Raw genomic sequence first — 22,377 nt, forward strand, 5'->3', positions numbered from 1 at the left:
GAAGAAAGTCATCACCGCATTGAAAGTGTACAGGGCAAAGTCAGTTTCCTTGAGGCTTAAGCTGTGAACTAATTCCACAGAAGTACACGGCCTTTGAAAGCTGTTTTATTCATGGAGCTTGAAGGCCAAATGAAACATCCTCAGAGACAATAAACTAAAGGTGCATTCAATCAATCTTTACAGACTTTAAAGACAAGTGATGCCTGAAGAGGTTGTTATGGTTCACTGATGGACAACTGTTAAAGAGTGTACAGGTTAAAGACAGAAAATTGTACATAGATTATATGTATCGATATAACATCTACTGAATGACTGCATGAGTCGTTTCAGCCAAGTGTCACGAAACTACATATGTTATGGCTTATCACAGTGCACTAGGTTTAGGGCTGAAAGCATTATTCAAAATGAATTAGCCTCAGTCTTTAAGCCCCAGGCTAAGAGAGCTTTCACATCAGCCCTATCTCGGCCCAATCCTAAGTGAGCTAACCCAAATTTAGCCTTGGGTTTGCTGGCCCTGCTCTGGAGCATTGTTAGCACCGAGTCTGTGGGGGTTGTCCCCTTGAAATCGACAAAAAGCAGAGCCAAAAGGTCCCAGTGTGAAACGGAGATGAAGTAAATAATGGACTTTGGGTCACGCTTCTGTTGTCTAATCACACGACTTCATCACGTCATTACAGTACACATTTGCTTCATGTTTAGGTTGTTGACATTTTGTTATGATTTACACAAAAAGGGACCCAAATGCAAGACAAACAGACAGGCGGGTTGAAAAACTAAAGCTTTATGAACCGACAAAGAGAGAGGGAAAGACATAGACTTAAATAAACAAGGGAGGGGAGACTAATGAAAGACAGATGAAACTAATAGGGCAATCATAAAAAGGTGGGAAGAAACAGAAAGACAGTAAATGGAAAGTAACACATGACACATGAGAATAAACATACCACAATAAAACAGGAAACAACTGACCAGAAACCTAAACCCATGACACTTATTGAACCGACACGGCAACATTCAGATGACTTAAAAGAATAATATGTCAGGAAATCACTTTAAAAAGTCAAACTGGTAGCAGGTGGAAACAGCATTGTTCCTATGTTTGTGGTCGGAAACTTCCATTCAAGACAAACTAAATGGTACATACCGCAGCTGAAAGGTTTTCCACCAGTTGTAAGCGAAGCTTGCGAAGCAGGTTTCAATAGGACACTTGACTCAAAGAAAAGAAACTCAAAGAAAAGCTCAAAAATGAAAGGAATGCAAAACTATTTACATCAGGATTTTAATAACCATTAATAATTTTACATTCTTATCTAAATAGACACTACACCAACAGGTCATTGACACTGTAGTATGGGCATAGATAATATATTAAAAAAACAAACACTTATCTTAGATCTAACCAGCCTAAAAAAGAGCCACATTAAAATAGGTACATATCAGATTTTTATTAATAGTAATTTGATTATTTTTTGAGAATAGAAACTAAAAATTGCAGCCATATTTGACATTAACTTTAAGGGTTAAACTGACATCAACCTTGTATCTTTACTATCAAAAAATGAAGTGGGTGGGAGTGCTTCCTGGACTCAAACTGAGTTTTTTTTAGAGGTGCTCTTTGGATAGGGATTCATTTTAACATACAATTCACAAGAAAACTACAAGGTAGTCTATTTGAAACTGTTACAATGTATTTATTGACACAGCGTAGTAATGTCAGATGGTCAGGGACTCCCTGACGAAGGCTTGAAGCTGAAATGCATCAGAGTTTGGTTAGTGCCTTGGAGTATTCTTGTGCTTATTATGTATCTTTACTGTTTGAATTAGTAAAAATGTCTTTCAAGAAGCATGTCAAAAATGTTGAAGTAACATTAATGGTTTCATTTCAGGAACTAAATATAAAAAAGGTGAGGCCATGGGTGATGTCATTGTTGGCCACCCCAGTAGCCCCCCCACAGCAAATTCACGCCGTTGGCCAATAACAAGCAAGTGTGAAGCTGTAGTAACTTAACTGTGTTGTTCCGTAAAAAGAGTGATGGTTGATGGAGACAAGAGTCGAGGATACAAAAACATCTTTTGAATATCATAGCTAACGTGCTAACAGAGCAGTACTAACTGACCGGTGCCTCAAAGAGCTTTATTTTCCTTCTTAAATTAATTTTAATTGAAGAAATGGTGTGCAAAGGTGACAAAATGGCAAGGAGAAGTAAACAAAATAGTAAAGATCAACAGAGTGAATCTCAAGGAGCTATTGTGACTGACCAGTGCTAGCCCGACCAAGTTGGCTAACAAGTTAGTAGTAAGCTTGCCTGTGGAAATGATCACACCAGCATCTGCTACAAAACACCTACTGAAAATCACAATAGAGAACAAATATGGAAATCACACTTGTGATGCTTCTCAGTATTCCAATGGAAAACAAAAGCATGATGACACTGAACCATAACCACAGCAGGAACAACACTGCTACAGCACAGCACGACTGCAGGGTAGAAATGGAAAAGAAGAAAATTTAATTTGAGAGCTCAAGAGCAGGCAGGCAGGAGTCTGTGATGAAATCTTCTTTGGGATTTGCAAAACAAGGTAAAAGCGAGCTCTGAATGTCAAACGCTTATCTGATCCAATCACTGACGGGCTTCAGTTTGTGTCAAAGACGAGGAGCGTATCCTCACTAATTAGTGAAATAATCCCTGATCTGAGTCACCGTCATAGGCGCAGCACAGAGCATGTGTTGGGAATTGACTCCTGTGCTCTTCATGGTTCAGCAGGTTGTTGGTATAAACGGAGGATTGATAAGCTCCCGTCTGATTGTCCTTCTGGCTCCAAATTGATGACACACTTAGTGATTACTGAACTGTTAAATGGCTGATTTGGTTATTGCTCATTATATATCATAATATTACTGCTTATTATGTATTTATATGAATTTGTGTTGCTATAATTTGACTTGACTATGACTTGTGGGGATTCTTTTCTGGCAGCTATGTATGTCTTTTTTTTATAATATGACGAGGATTACTATTATTATTGGTAGTAAAAGTAGTATTTAAGTATAAATGTTAATATTATTGAATGCAAGTACTTTACTCAAGTAATGTACTTAGGTACAATTTTGAGATACTTGTAGGTTACTCTAGTATTTCAGTTTGTTGCTACTATATATTTCTACTCCACTACATGTATGAGGAAGAATGGTATAGTGTGGTATAATACAGTACAGTGCAGGATAGACTAGAATTATATAGTATAGTATAGTACAGTATGGTGTAGTACCTTACAGTACTGTATAGTATAGTAGAGTATAGTATAGTAGAGTACAGTAAGTACTGAACTGCATAGTAAAGTATTCCACAGTACAGTACAGTATTACTCATCCTGCCGACGAGAAACAACATGTTTATACTGGTTAACATTGCATTTCTCTAACTTGTTTTTTGTTTTCTGTTCCCTCAAGCTGCGGAGCTGTGTCGCTCTCTCACTGTCCTCTCTCTAGCTTTCTCCTTCTCCTCATCCTCCTCCTCCTCTCTTTTCATTCAGGCTCCCTTCTGATGAACCACGAGCCCCTGGGAACATCTCTCTTTCCTGGCTCCTGCTGCCTCACATATAGATGGATCTGAATCATCATACGCTGGGCTCCACTGGATCATTGCTCTCCTCTGTTTTACCATCTCCTTATGTCTGTGTTTCTGTCAAATGTGATGCCTCTTCATTCTGATGTTTTCTTTTTTATTGCTTATAATCTTGTGTGGCCTGTCCTCTTCCAGGTCACCATGGTGGAGAGAAGGTTGTATGGCCTTGGCATCACTTTGCAATTCCTCCTGGATCCACACACTTTACGTATATTTTATAATTCGTATCAGATATTCCGTCAATGCAATTTGTAAACTGTGATTTTGTTGTCCTGTTCTGTACATGTGACATCTATTGCATATCTGTCCGTGAGGGATCCCTCCTCTGTGGCTCTTCTTCTTCCATCTTTTTTCCCCGTTTAAAGGTTTTTTTTTCTCAATATAGCAATTTTTTCCTCACTCAAATCGAAAGTCTAAGGACAGAGAGGACATTGTTCACTGTACAGATTTGTAAAGCCCACTGAGGCAATGTGATTGTGGGCTATGTAAATAAAATTGATTTGAATTGAATTGATTTGTATAGTATGGTAGAATACAGTAAAGTTAAGTTGGTAACTATATAACTGCACAGTAAAGTATTCTACAGTATAGTATAGTAAAGCATAGTATAGTATAGTATAGTATAGTATAGTATAGTGCAGTACGGTATAGTACGTTAAAGTACAGTATAGTACAGTATAGTATAGTATAGTATGGTATAGTATAGTGCAGTACAGTATAGTACGTCAAAGTACAGTACAGTATGTTAAAGTACAGTATAGTACAGTACAGTACAGTATAGTATAGTATAGTATAGTATAGTATGGTACAGTATAATACAGTACAGTATAGCATAGTATAGTACTATACAATACTTCATGATAAGTACTCTTACTTTTGGTACTGTTCGCTTTTGTTGCCAATACTGATGTACTTTTACTTTGGTAATATTGTATTCCAAGAGTTTTATTACATTGTGATATTGCAATTTATACTCTTTTATTGCTCTAACTATTGCCGGTTGTCTTACTTTTTGCCATTTCCAGCTATAACTCACAATTTAGACGATATGGAGAAGACAATAGTGATAAATATGTTATTATGCCTATACAAGGAGCTCAGTAGTTGCTTTTGTTCTCTGTTGCTGGGATTTCATACAAATTAATAATTAATACAATATTGCAGATCTAACCAATATCCCATTAGTTTGCGCTATCAAATGATCGTTCCCTGTGCTTTTCCCCACATCCTGTTCCCAACGGCACCACAGTCAGGAGTCAGGATGCTCTAAACACCATCTCACTGACTTATAATGTCACTGATTTTTGTATTCTAACAAAACAGTCACTTAAGTTTTGGGCTGCTGACCGTATCTCCTCCTCAGTCAAACGGATGGTGTGTTTTCTACTCGTCCACTCCTCCTCTTCCAGCCCCACATGACTTTGTCATAATTACTTTTGCCAACAGAGGTGAAAGTGGATATTTGAATCATTGGACACGGACACTCAGCTCACCTCTTCTCATATTTGATATCATCGTATATCATCATTTGATATCGTCTCGAAAAGTTAACCTTCAGTTTGAAGGTGGATCACACCGTGGAAATGACTGTTTCTTCGCTGTGAACTCATTCAACAACAGAGATGAACACCAGGAAATATCAACCATGACAATATAATGACTGAAGATTATTATTATTACTTGATAATATCACAAAATTATAAGTAGATTTCTCTTTGGGACAAGATTAGTGCTGTCAAGTGCAAACCCAAATAGCTGCTTTTTCTGTCTGCTAAGCCGCTTAGCCTTACGACATCTCTGTTAAAGGATAAAGTCGCTGTTTATCAAGCCAGACTTGTAGAAGTGATGTTTCCCCTGATTTACAATTCTGCACAAAACGAGATTTAAACCACTAAGCTGTAGCTCCTCACTGGGTATGAACAGTCAAATGCTGACTGTTGTTTATAAGCCTTTAAAAACAGAATAAATGTTGTTTTGCAGGAAGCTGAAAGCACAAGAATATCTATATGTTCTTGCCATAACAAGTGGGTTGCAAACCACATTTTCTATCACGTTTTATCGACTCGACTATTCTTGGCCACGTGTATTACAGCAGCAGAAAAAAACACTCAATAACCTGACCTGATAGCGAGCATAGTTCCCTGTTTTTTTCACTAGCAGACATAAAGATGTGTGATTGCACAGTGAGCTTCGCATTATTGAAAGGAGGCCTTTTTATCTGTTTTGAAGGCCTTATAATTGGCCCCGTTGGACTGCTATTATTGAGAAGTTGCAGCAGAGTGATTTTTCTCGGTTTTAAAAGGTATATGTGTCCTCAGCATTGATCATGTGTCAACAATATATCTCTTTTTAATTAAACTTTTTTGGTATTATGCTTTTTCAGTTTTTTTTCAACGGGAGCTCTTCTCTCCCACAGAAAACACTGCCAGTGAAACGCCTCATCAGTATTGCCGCCTTTAATTCTGTGGCAGCACACGATGTCACCGTGTCACACATTTGAATAATTTATGCCTATTCTCTTGGTAGAAATGAATAGTAACTGGGCTCTGAAAACAGGACAGAGCTGACCAGAGACACTGTGAGCAGTGCTGGCTCAGGCATGTGTGGGCTGACCAATCAGAGCAGACTGGGTTTTTGGGAGGGGGGGCCTTAAAGAGACAGGAGCTAAAACAGAACGTTTCATACAGAGCGGGAATACAGTGATGCAGCACTGGACAGTATGAGAAAACTGATGCGTTTTTTGAGCATTAAAGGGGCACTATGTAGTTTTGGAGAAAAAATCCAAACTCAGAAATATTTTTCTTCCATAACTGAATAAACAAGCTGTTCTCAGAGGAAAATAAGGTCCCCAGAACACTGTTTGGATATAGAAAGGTGGCAGGGTCCGCCAAATATATACAAAGTAAAACAGTATGAAATTGTGTTGTCCTTTAAGGTCAGTCTGTTTATTCAGTTTATTCAGTCGTGAAAACAAAGAGAGTTTGTTTATTTAGTTTTTTTGGCCAAAAAAAATAAATAAAAAATGTCTTACCTAAAAATACATAGTGCACCTTTCAAGCATGTAAACATTTTCTAAACCAAAATAAAATTATGAACCTGAAAATGAGCAGAATATGTGTCCTTTAAGATTAAATAGAAAAAAGAAGAAGAATGTGTTGTTGTGATGTTTTCACTAGCGCAATAAACTAGGATGTTTAAAAAAAATGACATTACTTTTGGAATTTACTGAGTTATGACAAAAATATATCACATGCATAGTTGTACTACATTTCTGTCATAGTTTTGTCTTTTGAGCACTACTCTCTCATCTTGTCCCGACACAAAAAGTTAAAATGTTGAGCAAATATCCTAATAAAACAATTCGGACAACTTTGAGCAGTACTTCAGAAGTCAAAGAGATAATGATGAAAGTTCAGACTGACTGTCTCTATGGACTATCCACAGAGAATATGACTATAACTAAGTCAAATTTAAGAATGGACTTGGTTATTAAAAAGCAAGATGGAAATAGCAGCCTCAGAACTGTGAAGTTGGGACCCTGACCTATTTGATGAAAGATTTAATGGGATTCACGCCTTCAGATATTTATTTACAGTAGTATGGGCCCTCCCATTGGGGACCAGGTCGGTCAGTGATGTCTTGCTCTTCCCATTGAGCTACACAGCACCAGCAGTTTTTGGCTTCGAGAAGAGAAATCGAGAGGATTATGTGCTCCGCCTGCCAACACAGTCTTTTGATCAGAGGCCAGGTAATATCAGGCAATCTCCATTAATCCAACCATCTCTATCTCCTCTTAGTTCCTGTTCTCTTCTTGGCCTCCCATCTTACCAGGTTGTTATCAGTCTGAGGGATAATTAAGCCTTGTGGGACTGCTGTAGGCTCTCCTCCTCTAAGTTGTGAAAAGTTAGAGGAAGGCAGATCAAACGCCTTTGAAACACAAGAGAAAATAAAAAAAACCCAATCTACCGGAGACAACAGACATATTGCTGAAGATGTGTTGCTCTCCTCTGACTCTCATCTTGTACTTCTAGATCAAAATTCAGTCAAACTCTGGGCAGAGTTTGAAATCACGACAAACAAATTCACAACTAACACGAAAACAAGTGAGTGACATTCAAATTCATTAAAAAGTAGGTTTTTTTAGTAGGAGTTTATTGCTTAAATGATTAGACAGTTGATCCATTTCTCAATTACTGAACAATCAAGAACAATTTTGATAACTAATTGTTAATGTAAGTTGATTAGCAACTGTGGCTTCTGCATGTACAGTAACTACAAACCACTGATATGTTGACATTTGTACCAGTCATAGGCTATGATAAAATTTCTACAATATGTGTCATATCACGTTCACATTACATTTAACGAACTGACTTTCATATCAGGAGGCAGAGGGGATGGCGGTGAAGTCACAGGTAATAAGGCTGTGAAACCACCGGATATTTTCTAGGAGAGTTGAAAGTAAGATGTCAGGGCATTTCCAGCTAAGTTTGTGGAGACCAAAACCTCTCCCCTTCATCACTGTGAAAAAAATATCCAGGGATGTTCATGAGAGAAGTAGATGTGATTTTTCCTGCTCAGTTTGGAACGTGAACACATGCTGTACTGAGACAGGAGCAGCTGTTTAGATGAATCTTTAATGCGTATGTATGTTAGGGTCTCCACAGCAGATCAGAGCACCAAAGGATGAGAAACTTTTTAACTGTTAAAGTTGCTGTCATCTAGAAAAAACACATTCTTCTCAATAATTAATGTTGTGAACTCAACATGAGGGATTTGTCAAAAAAAGAACTCATTGACTTCTGCTCTCTGTTACCTTCCTTTTAGAAAGTGAGTGTTTTTATTTTAGGATCTCTGCTGCTCTTTCTTCAGATGCCTAAATCACCATTTCACAAGGGTGTTTTTAGATTTTGCATACAATTAAAGCCGAGAACTTTCACATTTAGATGAAATGATGACGCAGACCGATAAGTGAAGCTGCTGTTGTTCTGGTGATAGGAGTCGCACGCGTGCCAGCAATCAAAATGTGCGATCAACGCTAATTTGAAAACAATGTGAGAAAACACTTCACAATCTGAACACTGAGGCACCTTTTAAATCGTCCTGGAAAACAAAATATGATCTTTGACAATCCTTAACTCTTACCTGCCTGCCAATGTGGTCAGGTTGTATGTTGTTGGTCGGAGGGTTCTGTGGACTGGCATGGATTCTTACTGATGAAATGAGACAGCCTGGAAAAGAAAAAGACACATAAAGAAAAGGAGAATAGAATATGTGGTGAGGCATTTAGTTTTGAAGCTCAAAAGACTGTAATGCATTTTCACCCACACACCCTCTAATGAACTGTCTGGCCATTTGATACAGAGGAGTGCGTTTTCAGTCAGACTTAAGTATTAGACTCTAACAGTGAAAGTGCTCTTTTCTTAAACACTACGTCTGACTTTAGACACAAAAACAACAGGCTCATTATTGACCAAATCACATGTTGGCTTCTCATCTCATCTCATTCTCTTGTCCGCTATGTCCCTATTGGGGTTGCGGGGTATTGCCGCTTTTATCCCCCCCTTTCGGAGGGTTGCGGGGCTACTGGGGCCAAATCCAGCTCTCACAGGGCGAAGGCCAGGGTACACCCCTGGACGAGACGCCAGTTCATCCAGGGCCCTCTGATGGCAGAGGCTGCCTCGCAAGGTGCCAACTGCGCATCAGGAGCAATTTAGGTGTTCAGCATCTTGCTCAAGGATGCTTCGGCATGTAGCTCAGTTCCCAGCATTTTGTGCCTTACAACTATTACAAAGCCACATTTCCTCCCAAAGTACCCACAACTACCTCTCAAGGAACTGCATAAAGCATTCCTCTGGTGGAGTAGTGCATGTAAGGCAGCCCAAGCACGGACGGGTAATACTAAAACTTCTGCGATACAATTGGCTAATGAGAGTTTATATTACACTAGAAAGACTTAACAAGTTCAATTTTAATACACCAGACTTATGTAATAGATGTTGTAAGGATAAGGGTACACTCTTTCATTGTTTATGGTTATGTCCGAGAACAAGGAAACTTGAGTGCAGGAGATCTTGTCGATAAGACTCGAGCTGGAGCCAGATTTTTTTTTTAATCGGCCTATACGCAATTATGTTTACCTTTGGAAAGAATCACATACACTCTTAAAGATAAACAAATGCTGTTTCAAAAAGTGTGGGGACGATACATACAATACATAAATAACAATAATTGATCGCATTTAACTAATGAGCCTTGAGTAGGGCAACTATATCATCTGCAAGATTGCGGTCATACAACCTACAAACTTGGAGGACTGGCTTATAGCACTTGGATGGTCTCTGATGAACTGATGGGCCTTTACTAAAAGTAACTTTTTAACCACTATGTTTTGTTTTGTTTTTACTGTTCGAGTTATTTAAACGTGTGTATCGGGGCAAATATGTGCAGGGGTTTATAAATTGGTATAAGGATGTAATCCTCTTACAGACAAGGGTTGTTTATTGTATGTATGTATGTATGCATTTATACACATGTGTAAAGTTGTATTTGGATTTTAATATATATTTTTTTTTGTAAAAGTAGAAACCCAATAAATATATTGATAGAAAAAAAAGAGTAAGGAATACAATATGTAGCTTTTGTAGACAAAAACTTTAAAAAACACTTTGGAAATGTCTTTTTAATTAAGCAGAACAAGAAAAACAGCTCCATGGTACAATAGCTCCCTGAAAATACTCATACACATAATGTCTGTACATTTACATACATGTTACAACCGTTGTCAACTGAACTAACATACACTTCCACTCTGTAAAGTGAGTCCAATTCTACATTTTTTATAACAAAGTTATAGAAAATCTAAAAATAAATGGAGATAACACGTCGCTCAGGAAGACAACAAGCAACCTGCGGCAACCTCAGACTAATTTGCCAAACGTGGCATCTGTTTAAGGCAGTGAAGTCACGCTTGGATTTCGACTTGAATATGATGCACCTCACATGTTATGCTGTGTGTTCTGTTCGCTTTCAGTACAAGATGCTAAATTGCAAGAGTGAGAGAGAGTCTGGTTCTTGCGAGGTTGCATACTTGATTAAAAGTAAAATCCTGGTGCGAGCAGATGGTCGTGTAGACTTTGCTTGCTTTTAAAAAGTATGCAGTCCACCCACCTTCCACATTTTTCACACTTTATTTTGTTGAAGGGAAAGCTGAAAAGGGGACAGACTGTCGAAGGCCAAGAAAATAAGAAAACATTCTCTCCATTGTTCCAATATGGAATAAATGTTGTTTTTTTCTGTTTGTTTTGTTAGTGAAGAGAAACATCACTAACTATGAGGTGCATAATGGTTTTGCCAGATGGAAGGTACATTTGTTGATGTTAAATGACTCAGACCTGAATCATGATTTGTCTGACGGAGGTTTTCTAACACTGAATAGCTCAACAACCCTGTCTCCTCTAATAAGAATATATCTTACTAATTTGTTTATGCTGCTGCCTGACATTTATTCACTGCCAATGTTTTTTCAAATATAGAAGTGCAAACATTTTACAGAACAGAGGCCTCTGGGACCCAGCAAGCAAAGGACTTCTTTTAAACGTCTCGGCCAGACAGAGCCCCAATTAAGTTGATTATCTGTAACCCACTTCCAGCGAAAATAATCTTAAAATTGTTTAGATTTTGTTTTTTCTACTGTAGCTTGGAGGAGGTTATATTTATATCCTGTATATTAACAGTGTAGATGACCGTGAAAAAGCATTGTTCAACGCACATACTGTGAATGAAAAAAAGGTCTATACATGTATTTTATATCTATGTTCTCATGCAGAACTACAGTAACAGCAGGCAGTAACTACTGCTGTCAGTTGATGTCTGCCTGACCTGAACACGGACATCATTTCTACATTTTTGTCCAAACAGGTTGTGTCGTTTTATGCTACAGTAATGCAAATAGATACATTTGTGTATAACTTTCACAGTATTATGACATCTTTATTTATGCTTTTTATTACAAACAGGGGTAAGTGTACTGTAATAATATCGGGAGCAGATTTTGATTCCTTATTATAACTTTATTTAAGATTCCAGGTGTGGCGTGTTTTGACATCCTATACTGCACCATTGAGGATGTAGTAGTGTATTGTAAGATGATTCTGTAGTGGGAGCATTATTTGATAGGGGAAAATACCTGTGAGTATCAAAATCTGCTCCCCATACTTCTACGGTACACTTACCCCTGTCGGTAATAAAAACCATAGATAAAAATGTCATCATACTGTGAGAGTTATACACAAATGGATCGATTTGTGTAACAGTAGCATTTTTCACAAGGCAGCATTAATCGATAAAACACCTGGTTGGGTATCCATGCTCCACCTCACACCAAAGACAAAGTTCAGTGTTGGTTAGGTGTGGAAGAGATTGGGATCGTGGTAAAGATTGAAAAAGGAAAAAAGCTGGGCTTTTGTCGGTTTTGAGAATTTTAATATTTAATACATAAGAGCAGCTTGACATCGACTGAAAATCTTGCTTCTCGCTGACCTCCAGTGGTTTGACTTCTCACCCTGCTGCAGTGATGCACAAGTGCACTGTTGGGCATGGCTGTAAGTGAGTAAAAGCACAAGATTTGAGAACAGATAGGGACAGATCCTGACGCACAAAATCAGTTTTGACAGCATAAAGCCAGACTTCTCGTCACAATGCAGATTTTGCACTGTCAAGAGGATTTGCGCCTTTAGATTTGAGCAATTTGCATGACGACTTCTCCTGGTTGCCAAAGTTTCTGGACTATGGAGAAAGCAGTGGGAGCAGATTTTAGGGTGAGTGCACATGAAACCAGGACTGAGAGTTTAAACACTGACTGTGTTCTAAAACAACTGTCCCTGCACGCTCTTAAATCTTCATTTCTCCAATTTAGTTCTGTGCTTGCTCAATAGTTTTGACGTAAACAAAATGTTGCTGATTTGTAAGTCTACCTGCCTCGGCACAAGTTGTTAAATTTGTTTACAAGCTGGATTGCTGCGCCCTTGCATTGTTTCTGCCTGTTTATTGATCCTTGAGTCTGAGCTATTTCACCGGCTATGATACAGAAACTTGAATTTAAAAGAAAGTGTTTAAGGTTTTGAAAAGTCCAAGGCGACTCACTCAGAGCGAGAAAAACATCAGCAAACCTAATCTAAAAACATGTCAGTGACGTTTTCTCTTTCCACAGAGAACCGGAATGAGGTCAGTCCAGGTAAGAGCTGTGTTCCTTTATTGATTCTCAGTATAAAATCTATACCAATCACAACAGAGGGGCTGGAGTTAAAGAGAAGCAGACAAATCAATGAGAAAGATCTTTAAGCTACAGGATAACAGCGATGTGGAGAAAGGGACTGAAGATCGATATGTTGGAGATGACCCTAATATTTTGTACATTCAATCATAGCCTGTGTCGAGGACTACTTTGTGGGCCAGCCAACAAAGACAAAAATATCCTCTGGAGTTGTCCTTTACAGAGAGAGAGAGTGATGGAGGTCCTCGCTGACGGTAAATCCAGCCAGCAATAAATGTAATTTCTAATTTTAAGAGGTCCATTAATTCTTGTCCAGCACCTCTGCCAGTAGTAGTTTTGATGGGGGTCATGAGGAGAGCTAACATTAATAACAACTGCCATATTACAACTAGATGTGGCTGGCGACAGCGTCCCGTTTGACAGTGTCCTCTCGGATATAACATATGATACCATTAGGCACCATTATAGGTCAAACCCCACACAAACACAGCTGGGCTGACGGGGAGCAACAGTAAATCACTCTAATCCAACGGTGAGATGAAGGCAGGTTATTCCCACATCGCTGAGGGGACGGGGATTTGTGTCACAAGCCGAGCTGCAGTTTACCAGCTTGAGTCATGATGAAAGCTGTGATAGAGCTCAGCTGTCATTCAGGAGGGCTGAGCCACAAATCTGTGATCACCTGCCTTCTCTACACCTCCAAACACCACCGATTGCACGCTTCAGTCAGCGTGGACTTGACGGGATGCCCGGGGAAAGATCCGGCTCTTAAGCCAATGTGGCAAACAGAATCCAGGATGCACACATTTTTATATAAGCTGTGCTACGAAAAGCAAAACGCAACAAAAAAATGCAGTGTACAATCTGACATGCAGCCAGGGCTTATTTGCGCAGGATTATCTTTTTTCTTTCTCAGCTCTCGAATAGATTGGGATGATCATCGCTGATGCTGTAACCCTCCCGGTCCCTCAAGCAGAGATTTGACTCATCTCCCTCTCATCCTCTTCCAACCCTCAGTCCCAGCGAGCCCGCCTGTCAATACACAGACACTAAATGCTGCTCAGACTGTCAGAGAGAAACTGCAGCATGCCTCGCACACTTTACACAGTCCCACTGTACAGCCTGCATGAGCACAAACTATCCTTCCACTGCAAGGAGAAATTCAAAGAACGAAGCCTATTAGAGGGGTGTACGGGGGAAAGGAGAAGAAAACTGAACAGGACCCAAACTCTGCAGAAGTTGTTCACTTTTCCTCACAGACAACAGAGATGAAAAAGCAGTTAAGAGGAGAAAACAGTGAAAATTAGACCCAGAGAGAGATGCAGAGTGAGCTTACCTGCCCACAGTGCAGACGCACACGCAGATCTGTGGCTTTCCACTGCTGCTCCGTGCCGCTCCACTCACCTAAATCACTTCCATGACTCACGCAGAGGGAAGATAACCGGCTCTCAGGAAAAGTGGAGTAAACACACGCTGCAAAGGCTGGCAGGGCGCTCGCTCTCGCTGCAGAGCTGCTATCTCTCATCCTTGTTTCTCCTCCTCTGTCTCTTTCTTTGATCTCTCCCTCTCTCTCTCTCTCTATCCAGCAGTGCCCCCCTCTCTCTCCATCTCTGCCACCCCCTCACTCTCCACCACAAGGTGTCACAAACAGAGTGTGTCTGCACCCACTGCCTCTTATTGGCTCTCACTTCTCGCTCTTCCGCGCTCTACCCCAACACCCTCCCCACCACCTCTCCCTCTCCCTCACTCTCTCTCTCTCTGTGTTTGGATTGTCTGCCTTAAAGAGGCAATGCATCGCACCACAGCTGCACAAGCCAGAGTGTGTCCGCACTTGGAAAGCTAAATTTAAAAGTGTGCAGGACGACACATTAACAGCTTTCTGTAAAGATATCTGTCCTCACTAAACGCCCCCAGCAACAGAAAGCCACTAAATCTGTTTTCCTCTGCCTATCTCAGCTAATAAGTAACAAAACTGTTGATCACATCTAACATCTGTATAAGAGTTGGACAGACATGAGTCCATTATTAACAGTCAAACTACTGTTCTGTTTCCTCCTTTTTGACCTCCGTTTTGTTTTCAAACAGCTGAAACCCACAGTGTAGTTGCTCTCTGGGGAAAGCTGAGCAATTTCCATGTTTGTTTTTTTGGATCATAATGCTTAAAACAACATGGTTGTCAGATCTGATGTTTTGGCTTAAAATACCTGTTTCGGTCACAACAAACATGGCATGGAAATGTCCCAAGGTCTCCTTAAAAAAATTATAGTGGTGATGTCACTTTCTCCTAAAGTCTGTTTATTTTGGGTGATCCTTCTGTGTTAAGTGACTTGACTCCACCACTAGCTGATCAGACCCAAACTGTCCTTACGTTAGGGTGGAAACTTTTGGTCAGAGAACGGAACGCCTCCTCTGCACGACACTAAATCTGTGGCACACCTCTCTCTGGCGGCCCTTGAATGATTATCATAAAGCGTGCTTGATAAGGTGGAGGAGCATCACTTGAAATGGGAACAGTGCCACTCATACATGTCGAGAGGTTGATGGCGATTCCAGCTTGTAAAAATAGCCGTAAATAGCCTTTCTTTCTTTTCCTATTAACCTATTTCTGTCCCATTTTATTGTATTTCTTAATTACCCATATTTGTGTGTCTTGGATGTTTGTATTCAATATTGTTTCATCTTATTTTGGTGCTCCATGTCAACTTGTTGCATCCAAGTGTTACTGAATGACTGCTTATGGTTTTAACAAAACAATGCCCTTTTAACTACATCTATTCTGGAAAATGTGTTGATGATGAATTGAGGAGTCTCATTTATCCTTCCTTAGTTTCTGTAGGAAGAAGGGTCTTTTCTGTGCTTTTTTTAATCAGGGTGGTGATGTGTGTTTTTGTCCATTATGAAAACAATAAACTAGTAATCATGAAAAAATATCCAGTGGTTTCACACAAACAAATGTTGAAACACAGATTCGAACTGTGGTCACTGGCTTGGCAGCCTTTTCACCTGTAACTCCGCCACCATCCGCTCCTCCTCATCATATGAAATACAGGTCATAAACATGTAATGACAATTACGTTTAATGTGTTTGTAGACATGTCAATATGGTACCTGGCCTATGACATGTACAAATGTGAACATATATATAGTTTGCAGAAACTGCCATCATTTTATCCTGGCTGGCTCATCGGGAACAGCTATAATCCCTATCGACTTTAGACAACACTGAGATATACAGACAACTTCATATTGACTAGTTTGTTTCAAGCATACACTAGATTTAACACTAACAGCAATGACAAGGATGAGGAGGAAGATTTAACCATCAAATGTATAGAGTGGCTCTTCTGGAGGGAATTGCAGGAAGCTATGAGAAAATAGCTTGCTAGAAACTCCACCAGTGGAATCCATTAAATTAGGTGTTTAAAACCTGACTTTCCCTCATTTTTGATGGCCCTATTGATGCAGGGGGGTTATTTAATGTTTTACACTCTCTTAAATTCAGCTGACACTTCTTCTTCTTCTTAACCCACCTGCCATATAGTTCATATAAATACTGTCAGAGAACATCAACACCTCCACCCTTTGTTCATACATTTTTTTGTCTATTATCTCCGTAACTTAATATAATGGATTATTTATGTACATGGTTTCTGTGTAAGAGGCAGAAATCCAAATTAAAAAAACAAGCAGAACATCAAACTGCCCTCAGTAAGAAGATCTGAGGACTGTGAATTTTTAGTGGATGTAGCCTTTAATGATCAGTTCAAACTGGGTCTGTGCCGAAAGAGGGCCAGGAGTCAAGTTGCCGATTTGCAATTATAATTAGCCTCCAAGCCCCTTAAAATGTAGATTGCATATATTCTGCCATGTCCTTGTATGATATTCGTCCTAATTCGGCATGAAAAACAGATTAATAGCAGAATCGCAGATGTGCTCATGTTGAGGGCGTGAAGAGCTCTCGTTGTTGTCGCGTTTGTGTATCTGAAGATATGCTGCAGCTGTTTTAAAATTCAAGCATCCTAAATCATTCAGTTCACACCATGTAACACCACGCACCAACACAGAGTCCCCGCTGTTACAACACTCCTGTTAAGCATTAGCCTAATTCAAGTGCAGCAGCTTTCATGCGAACAGGAAATTAAAGAGGAATGCTGGAACATCTGTCCTGCTCTTATCGGGAACCAGAGTCTCCGTGGTAATCAGGAGTCATCTTATTGTCATCGTGTTAGTTTTTATTTGTGGGTTTTATATGAATCGCTGTCTGCAGGTCTGTTTACTTGCCTCAAGAATATACAATTAACTTGGTTGAGATTTGGTGGGCAGATTTCCCTGGAGGAGACACAGATTTAGATCTGGGATTTGTACCAATACATAAACGGTATTTTTTAGTCTTGAGATTCATTTATGCACCAGTGGGACGGTTCAACATGCAGAGCTCCATTCTCAGAGGCAAGGTTTTTATCCATGTGCTCCTTTTGGACTGAAAGGGAAAGAAAAAAGTGGAGGACAGATATCACACATCAAACAAATATTGTCAGTGATGAAGGAAACGGGTGCTGTTAGACATGTCATTACATTTGACTTCTAGCAGATGTCTTCGCTTTAGGGGTGTTACATTGATCCGACTCAACATATCTATTCAAATACCAACGATCCAATATATTGATGCAAAGTAAAAATATTGATCCATATAATCATCTCTAAGACATGATTTTATTTTGAAATTCCAATGGCATGTTTTTATCATATTTTCCTTCCAAGCGCTCCTCTTTCCTTAACATTTAACCTTGCTGTTCAGGTGTAAAGGAGACTGTAAATACTGCGGTATTTAGTGTTGTTATGTTCCTCTACGGCCAAAACCAGAAAAGAAAGGGTTTGCAGCTTCCTGTATGAAATGGTATGATATATATGATATTGTTTCATATCATCTGCGGGCACCTGAATCAAATCCAATCTAATATGTGATATTGGTAAATTTCGTATCTCTGTCCGAAGAACTGATATAATATCGTATTATGATGAAACTGCAGTGACTTTACGTTAAAGAAAAAAATCAAGGAAACCAAATAAAGTAGACTAATAATTAAAAGTTGTTAAAACTTTTGAGCTTATCCAATTAAAATTTAATAGTCTACTTTATTTGGTCATTCTGAGGTAATTGGTTTCCTGACTTATTTCAAGTAAAGTCAACTTTAAAATTTACAGTTAGTTCCAGTAATGGATGAGCTCTTTGGGGAATTGAGGAAAGACATTTGTCTTGTTGCGTGTTTTAATCTTGGCTTCATGCATTTATATTTTTATGTTTTACCGGAGGATACCTTTTCTTTTCATATTTATTTCCTATCTTCTAAGCAGCCACTCATTTATATTAATTCCCAACCCTCAGTAGCATTACCTAAAGACACACAGTTCAAAGAGCTCAATAGTGTATGCCTCTGAACATCAGTCACTTAGTTATGTTATTTTCTTGTTGCTAGCTCTGCCCTATTTTAAAAAGCTGCGATTCATTCAAGGACGCATCGCCATCTAATATTTGAACATCCGCAGAAACACATTGCATTCATGGGCTGTCGTGTTAGAAAAATCAAACCAAGAAAATAAATAACGAGAAAAAGTAGATGCTGTGAAAAACACAGAGTAAATGCAGTTGTTTACTACATTAAAATAATGCTGGTTAGCAGCTGTCAACCCAAATCTTCGATGTCAGAACGTTCTTTAAGATGCCAACATCGAGAGATTTTAGACCACTTCACTATTATCCTGCAATCATGTGTAGCTTTGACAAAAAGCTAAAGCTAAATGTAAAATGTTCACTGAGATGAATAATGTATCTAAAGCACATTTAGGTCACCGGTACTTGATTTTCATACGATTGTGAAATGAGCTGAAACCAGTGATGAAAATCGATGAACAAAGGTATGTATGGAAGAACGTCAGCAGTAATGTGAAGTGAATGCAAGTTAATGGGCTAAAATGTGCAAAACCTATTTAAGGTCCTTTTACACTTTATGCAACTGTAGTTTTTAACTGGGATCTGATTTTAGTCAGAATCTTTAAAGTTGAAATGCCAGAGCCATTTTAAAAATATGAGGTTGTTAAGAAAAGATATATTACATTCTTAATAAAAACACACAAGCCTGAACACTTAGAGTTATTAATTGATTTAAAAATGTAAATAAAAAAAGGACAATATTTGCACCCAAAATGTAGTAGAGTGGAAGTATAAAGTAGAAGAAAATGGAAACATTCACATGAAGTGATACCTCAAATTGTACAAATTGTTTTGAGTGGACTTGTTTCAAAAGTGGACTTTCAAAAACGCTGATGACTTCTTTGACTTTTTGGGTGGCACACAGTGATGGAATGTAATTAAGTACATTTACTCAAGGACTGTACTTGAAGTACTTTTACTTTAATTGAGTATTTCAATTTTCTGCTAAATTTTACACTCCACTACATTTTGGAGTAAAATATTGTACTTTTACTCCACTACTTTTATTTGATTATTCTAGGCACTAGATAGTTTGTAGATCGCATGCTGCATCAGAGCCAAAGCAGTGCATTTAAAATTAATTTATTTGATTGGCAATTGGATAAATATAAACACTGATTACGATAATCTGAAAAATGCTGAATATTGGATCTGATCATTGGAAAGGCCTATAATCAGTTGACCCATAGCATATTGTATATACATACATGTTAACATATGTATGATTGACTTTTACTTGCACTTTTCATGCTTGAGTACATCTATTGCCAAAAAAATTACTTTTGATACTAACTTTAAGTTCATATCAGACACTAAGACTTTTACTCAAGTACAATTCATATGATAGACTTCCACTTTTACCAAAGTAATATTTAAACACAATATCTTTACAACACTGTGCTCGACATGGCTACATACTGTTTACTGAATGGTGGATGTTATCTTTATATATAAGTGTTTTGAGCGCTGTATTACTGTCAAGTGTTCATTGGTTTTGGAACATTTTGCCAAAGGACTGGAGTTGAAAATTAGCCAGCTGGCTAATACGTGGCACATTATGGAAATGTTGTTTAATGTGCGTTGTCCTCATTAGTAAAGAAAATTACTTATATTACATTTTAGGCTAAGTTAAGCCATAAATAATTACTGTTATTTAGGCAGTGCTGCAAGAACTAACATCACTGTAAGTAATGCAGCTAGAGTCAATATGGTGATTTTATCGGGAGCCGAGAGCCACTGTCAATGTTCAGTCCAGTCAAATAGAAAACAGGCTTCAGTGCCCAGCAGACCTGTCAATGCCTTGATATTCTCCACGCGCCTGATTAAAGACATTATTTGCAGTATTTTGTCTTGGGAACATAGCTGTTAATTCTAATTTCAACAATCTGCTCCTGGGAGCGACTTCATTAAAGGCAAAAGTTCCTTGTCAGCTTCTCTAAGTTGCAAACAAGCTGGAACCATTAGCAGCCATGATGATGAGCGACAGTCAGCTGACTATTGATACAACAAGGGAATGCAATTACACATCAGGGGCCTGGTGTGTACTTTAGATATTCATGTGTGCTTTGGAGACAAGCTAAGCTAATTCATGAATAGATGAATAAATCAATTAAAAATTGATGAGGCGATGCAAAGTCCTGCTCAAAGACATCTACGGGTGACTGGTCTCTTGGCGTTGCGCTGCATGACCTTCTTCTCTGTCAAATATGAATATGGATTTCCTGCCTGAAAAATCAACGCTGAATGTGTCAGAACAAGTCTTAATTAACTGTTTTAAAAGTTCAAGTTGCTCTGAGAGCATTTGAGGTCGATATATGACACTTTAGACCATCACAAATACAGGAACAGGGGGGAGAGTGGGGAGAAAGAAAGAGATTGAATTTTCTCGAGCCAGGCTCATCTTGTCTCGCTGATAACGGATGCAAATGACTACTTCCTCCATCTGGAACGCATTAAAGAGAAGATCTTATCATATTTAGCTGCCAAACAAAGTTATGACAACTTGGTGCATGGTAAACCTTGCAGCCAGATAGAGAATGAGTAACAGCCACAGTTACAAACACACAAGTGACAAAGGCTAATCTTGTTGTAATGTTTTCGTCTGATTCATGTCATCACTGAGGGGATTTTAGAGCTTTAAAACCTCTTTTCCAAAGAAAGTTCTTCCCAGTAAACTCTCTTTCTTTTCATATTTAAAAACAGCCAGTGATGGAAAGTAGCTTTTTGAAGCTTTTTTTCATGAGCTGTAAGAACAATTCTGTACTTTAGTATTTCCATTTCATGCTACTATTATAGCATGACTACTACATAGACTTCAGCATATAGCCAAGGGTGTCACTTTGTTCTAGAAGTGGTGGGGATATAAGGGGTCAGATGAAAAAATATACAACAACACTGACTGCACAAATAACAGTCATCCATTTGCATCACATCTACAGCTACAGCTACAACAACACAACCAAATATCACTATCCTAAAAACAAAAAAGAAAACTGAAGGTATGACATTAACAATGTCAGCTACAAGATAGTAAACCAACCTTACCTTTGGTCGTCAAGTTAAACTGTGTTGTTGTTTCAATGATACGAACTTCTTTAGTTTAACCAATGATGACTCATTCAAAGCAGAGGTTTAAATATTGCTATGTGAAAACAATTTAACTGGATTAGGTATTTCATTACTTGTGTATTTATCAATATTTATTTTAAAATTATAAACTAATTTATTTTCTTTTTTGCTCTAAATCCACATGCTTAATTAAACATTCTGTGTAATTAAAAACCACAGCAGTCAATCTCCTCATGAGGGGCTGCTGTGGGATAATCAATCATAGACAAGTACAATAACTCACTAAACATTTTTAAAAAATGAAGTAGCTTAATTTACATCAACCCAAACTGCATGATGTCCAAGAGGAAAAGGGGAGGAGACGGAAGAAACTACGCCATCGTTCCATAAAATTGGACAAATGAGGTGCAGATGGCTATTCAAACTAGCTACAGCTAACTAGCTAATCAGTCCATCTAAAATCAGAATGTAATACATTGCATTCTGATTTTACAATATGCTTTCACATCTATTATCTAATGAACAATAACAGTTTTCCTGCACATGCTGTAAGCTGTTGCTTAACCTTAGATTATAGTGTACTATAAATGTTAGGTCCTGGGTTCAAATTGTCAATTGTTGTTCCAACTTTGCACCAGAATCAGCAGCAGCCAGTTTCAACAGCAGGTGCTGGTCTAGAGCAAAGTGTTCTCTTTGGTTATTCAACATTTCTTGGTGCAAAATATTTTTCAGAACATTTTTCACAAATAATGCTTTCAAAAAGTGATGGGGACAAAACTGGACATTTCAAAAAGTGGTGCAGACATGACCCCAGTGTCCCCAGTGTAAATGATAAGTACGCATATCACACACACAACGCATTGTTAAAGATTAAACTAGTGACTGACACATATTTTTGTCTTGTGACCTCTTACTGA

General features: G+C 38.5%; 1 protein-coding gene across 5 annotated transcripts in view; it reads right to left on the reverse strand.

Moving 5' to 3' along the window:
- LOC311263352 (alpha-1,3-mannosyl-glycoprotein 4-beta-N-acetylglucosaminyltransferase C-like) overlaps positions 1–22,377 on the reverse strand; it is a 55,636-nt gene that overhangs the window by 27,328 nt on the left and 5,931 nt on the right. For 2 of the 5 annotated variants that reach the window (XM_084363344.1, XM_084363346.1), the window contains exon 2: positions 8,776–8,857. In XM_084363344.1, coding sequence (XP_084219470.1) covers positions 8,776–8,830 — 55 coding nt within the window. In that variant the 5' untranslated portion in view covers positions 8,831–8,857. Of the gene's footprint in view, positions 1–8,771; positions 8,858–14,236; positions 14,556–22,377 lie in introns of those variants that run through there. The other 3 variants (XM_084363345.1, XM_084363343.1, XM_084363347.1) reach the window with 3 other exon arrangements.

The sequence above is a fragment of the Pagrus pagrus genome (assembly GCF_965226575.1).
Source record: "Pagrus pagrus genome assembly, chromosome: 10".
Taxonomy (NCBI): Eukaryota; Metazoa; Chordata; class Actinopteri; order Spariformes; family Sparidae; genus Pagrus; species Pagrus pagrus.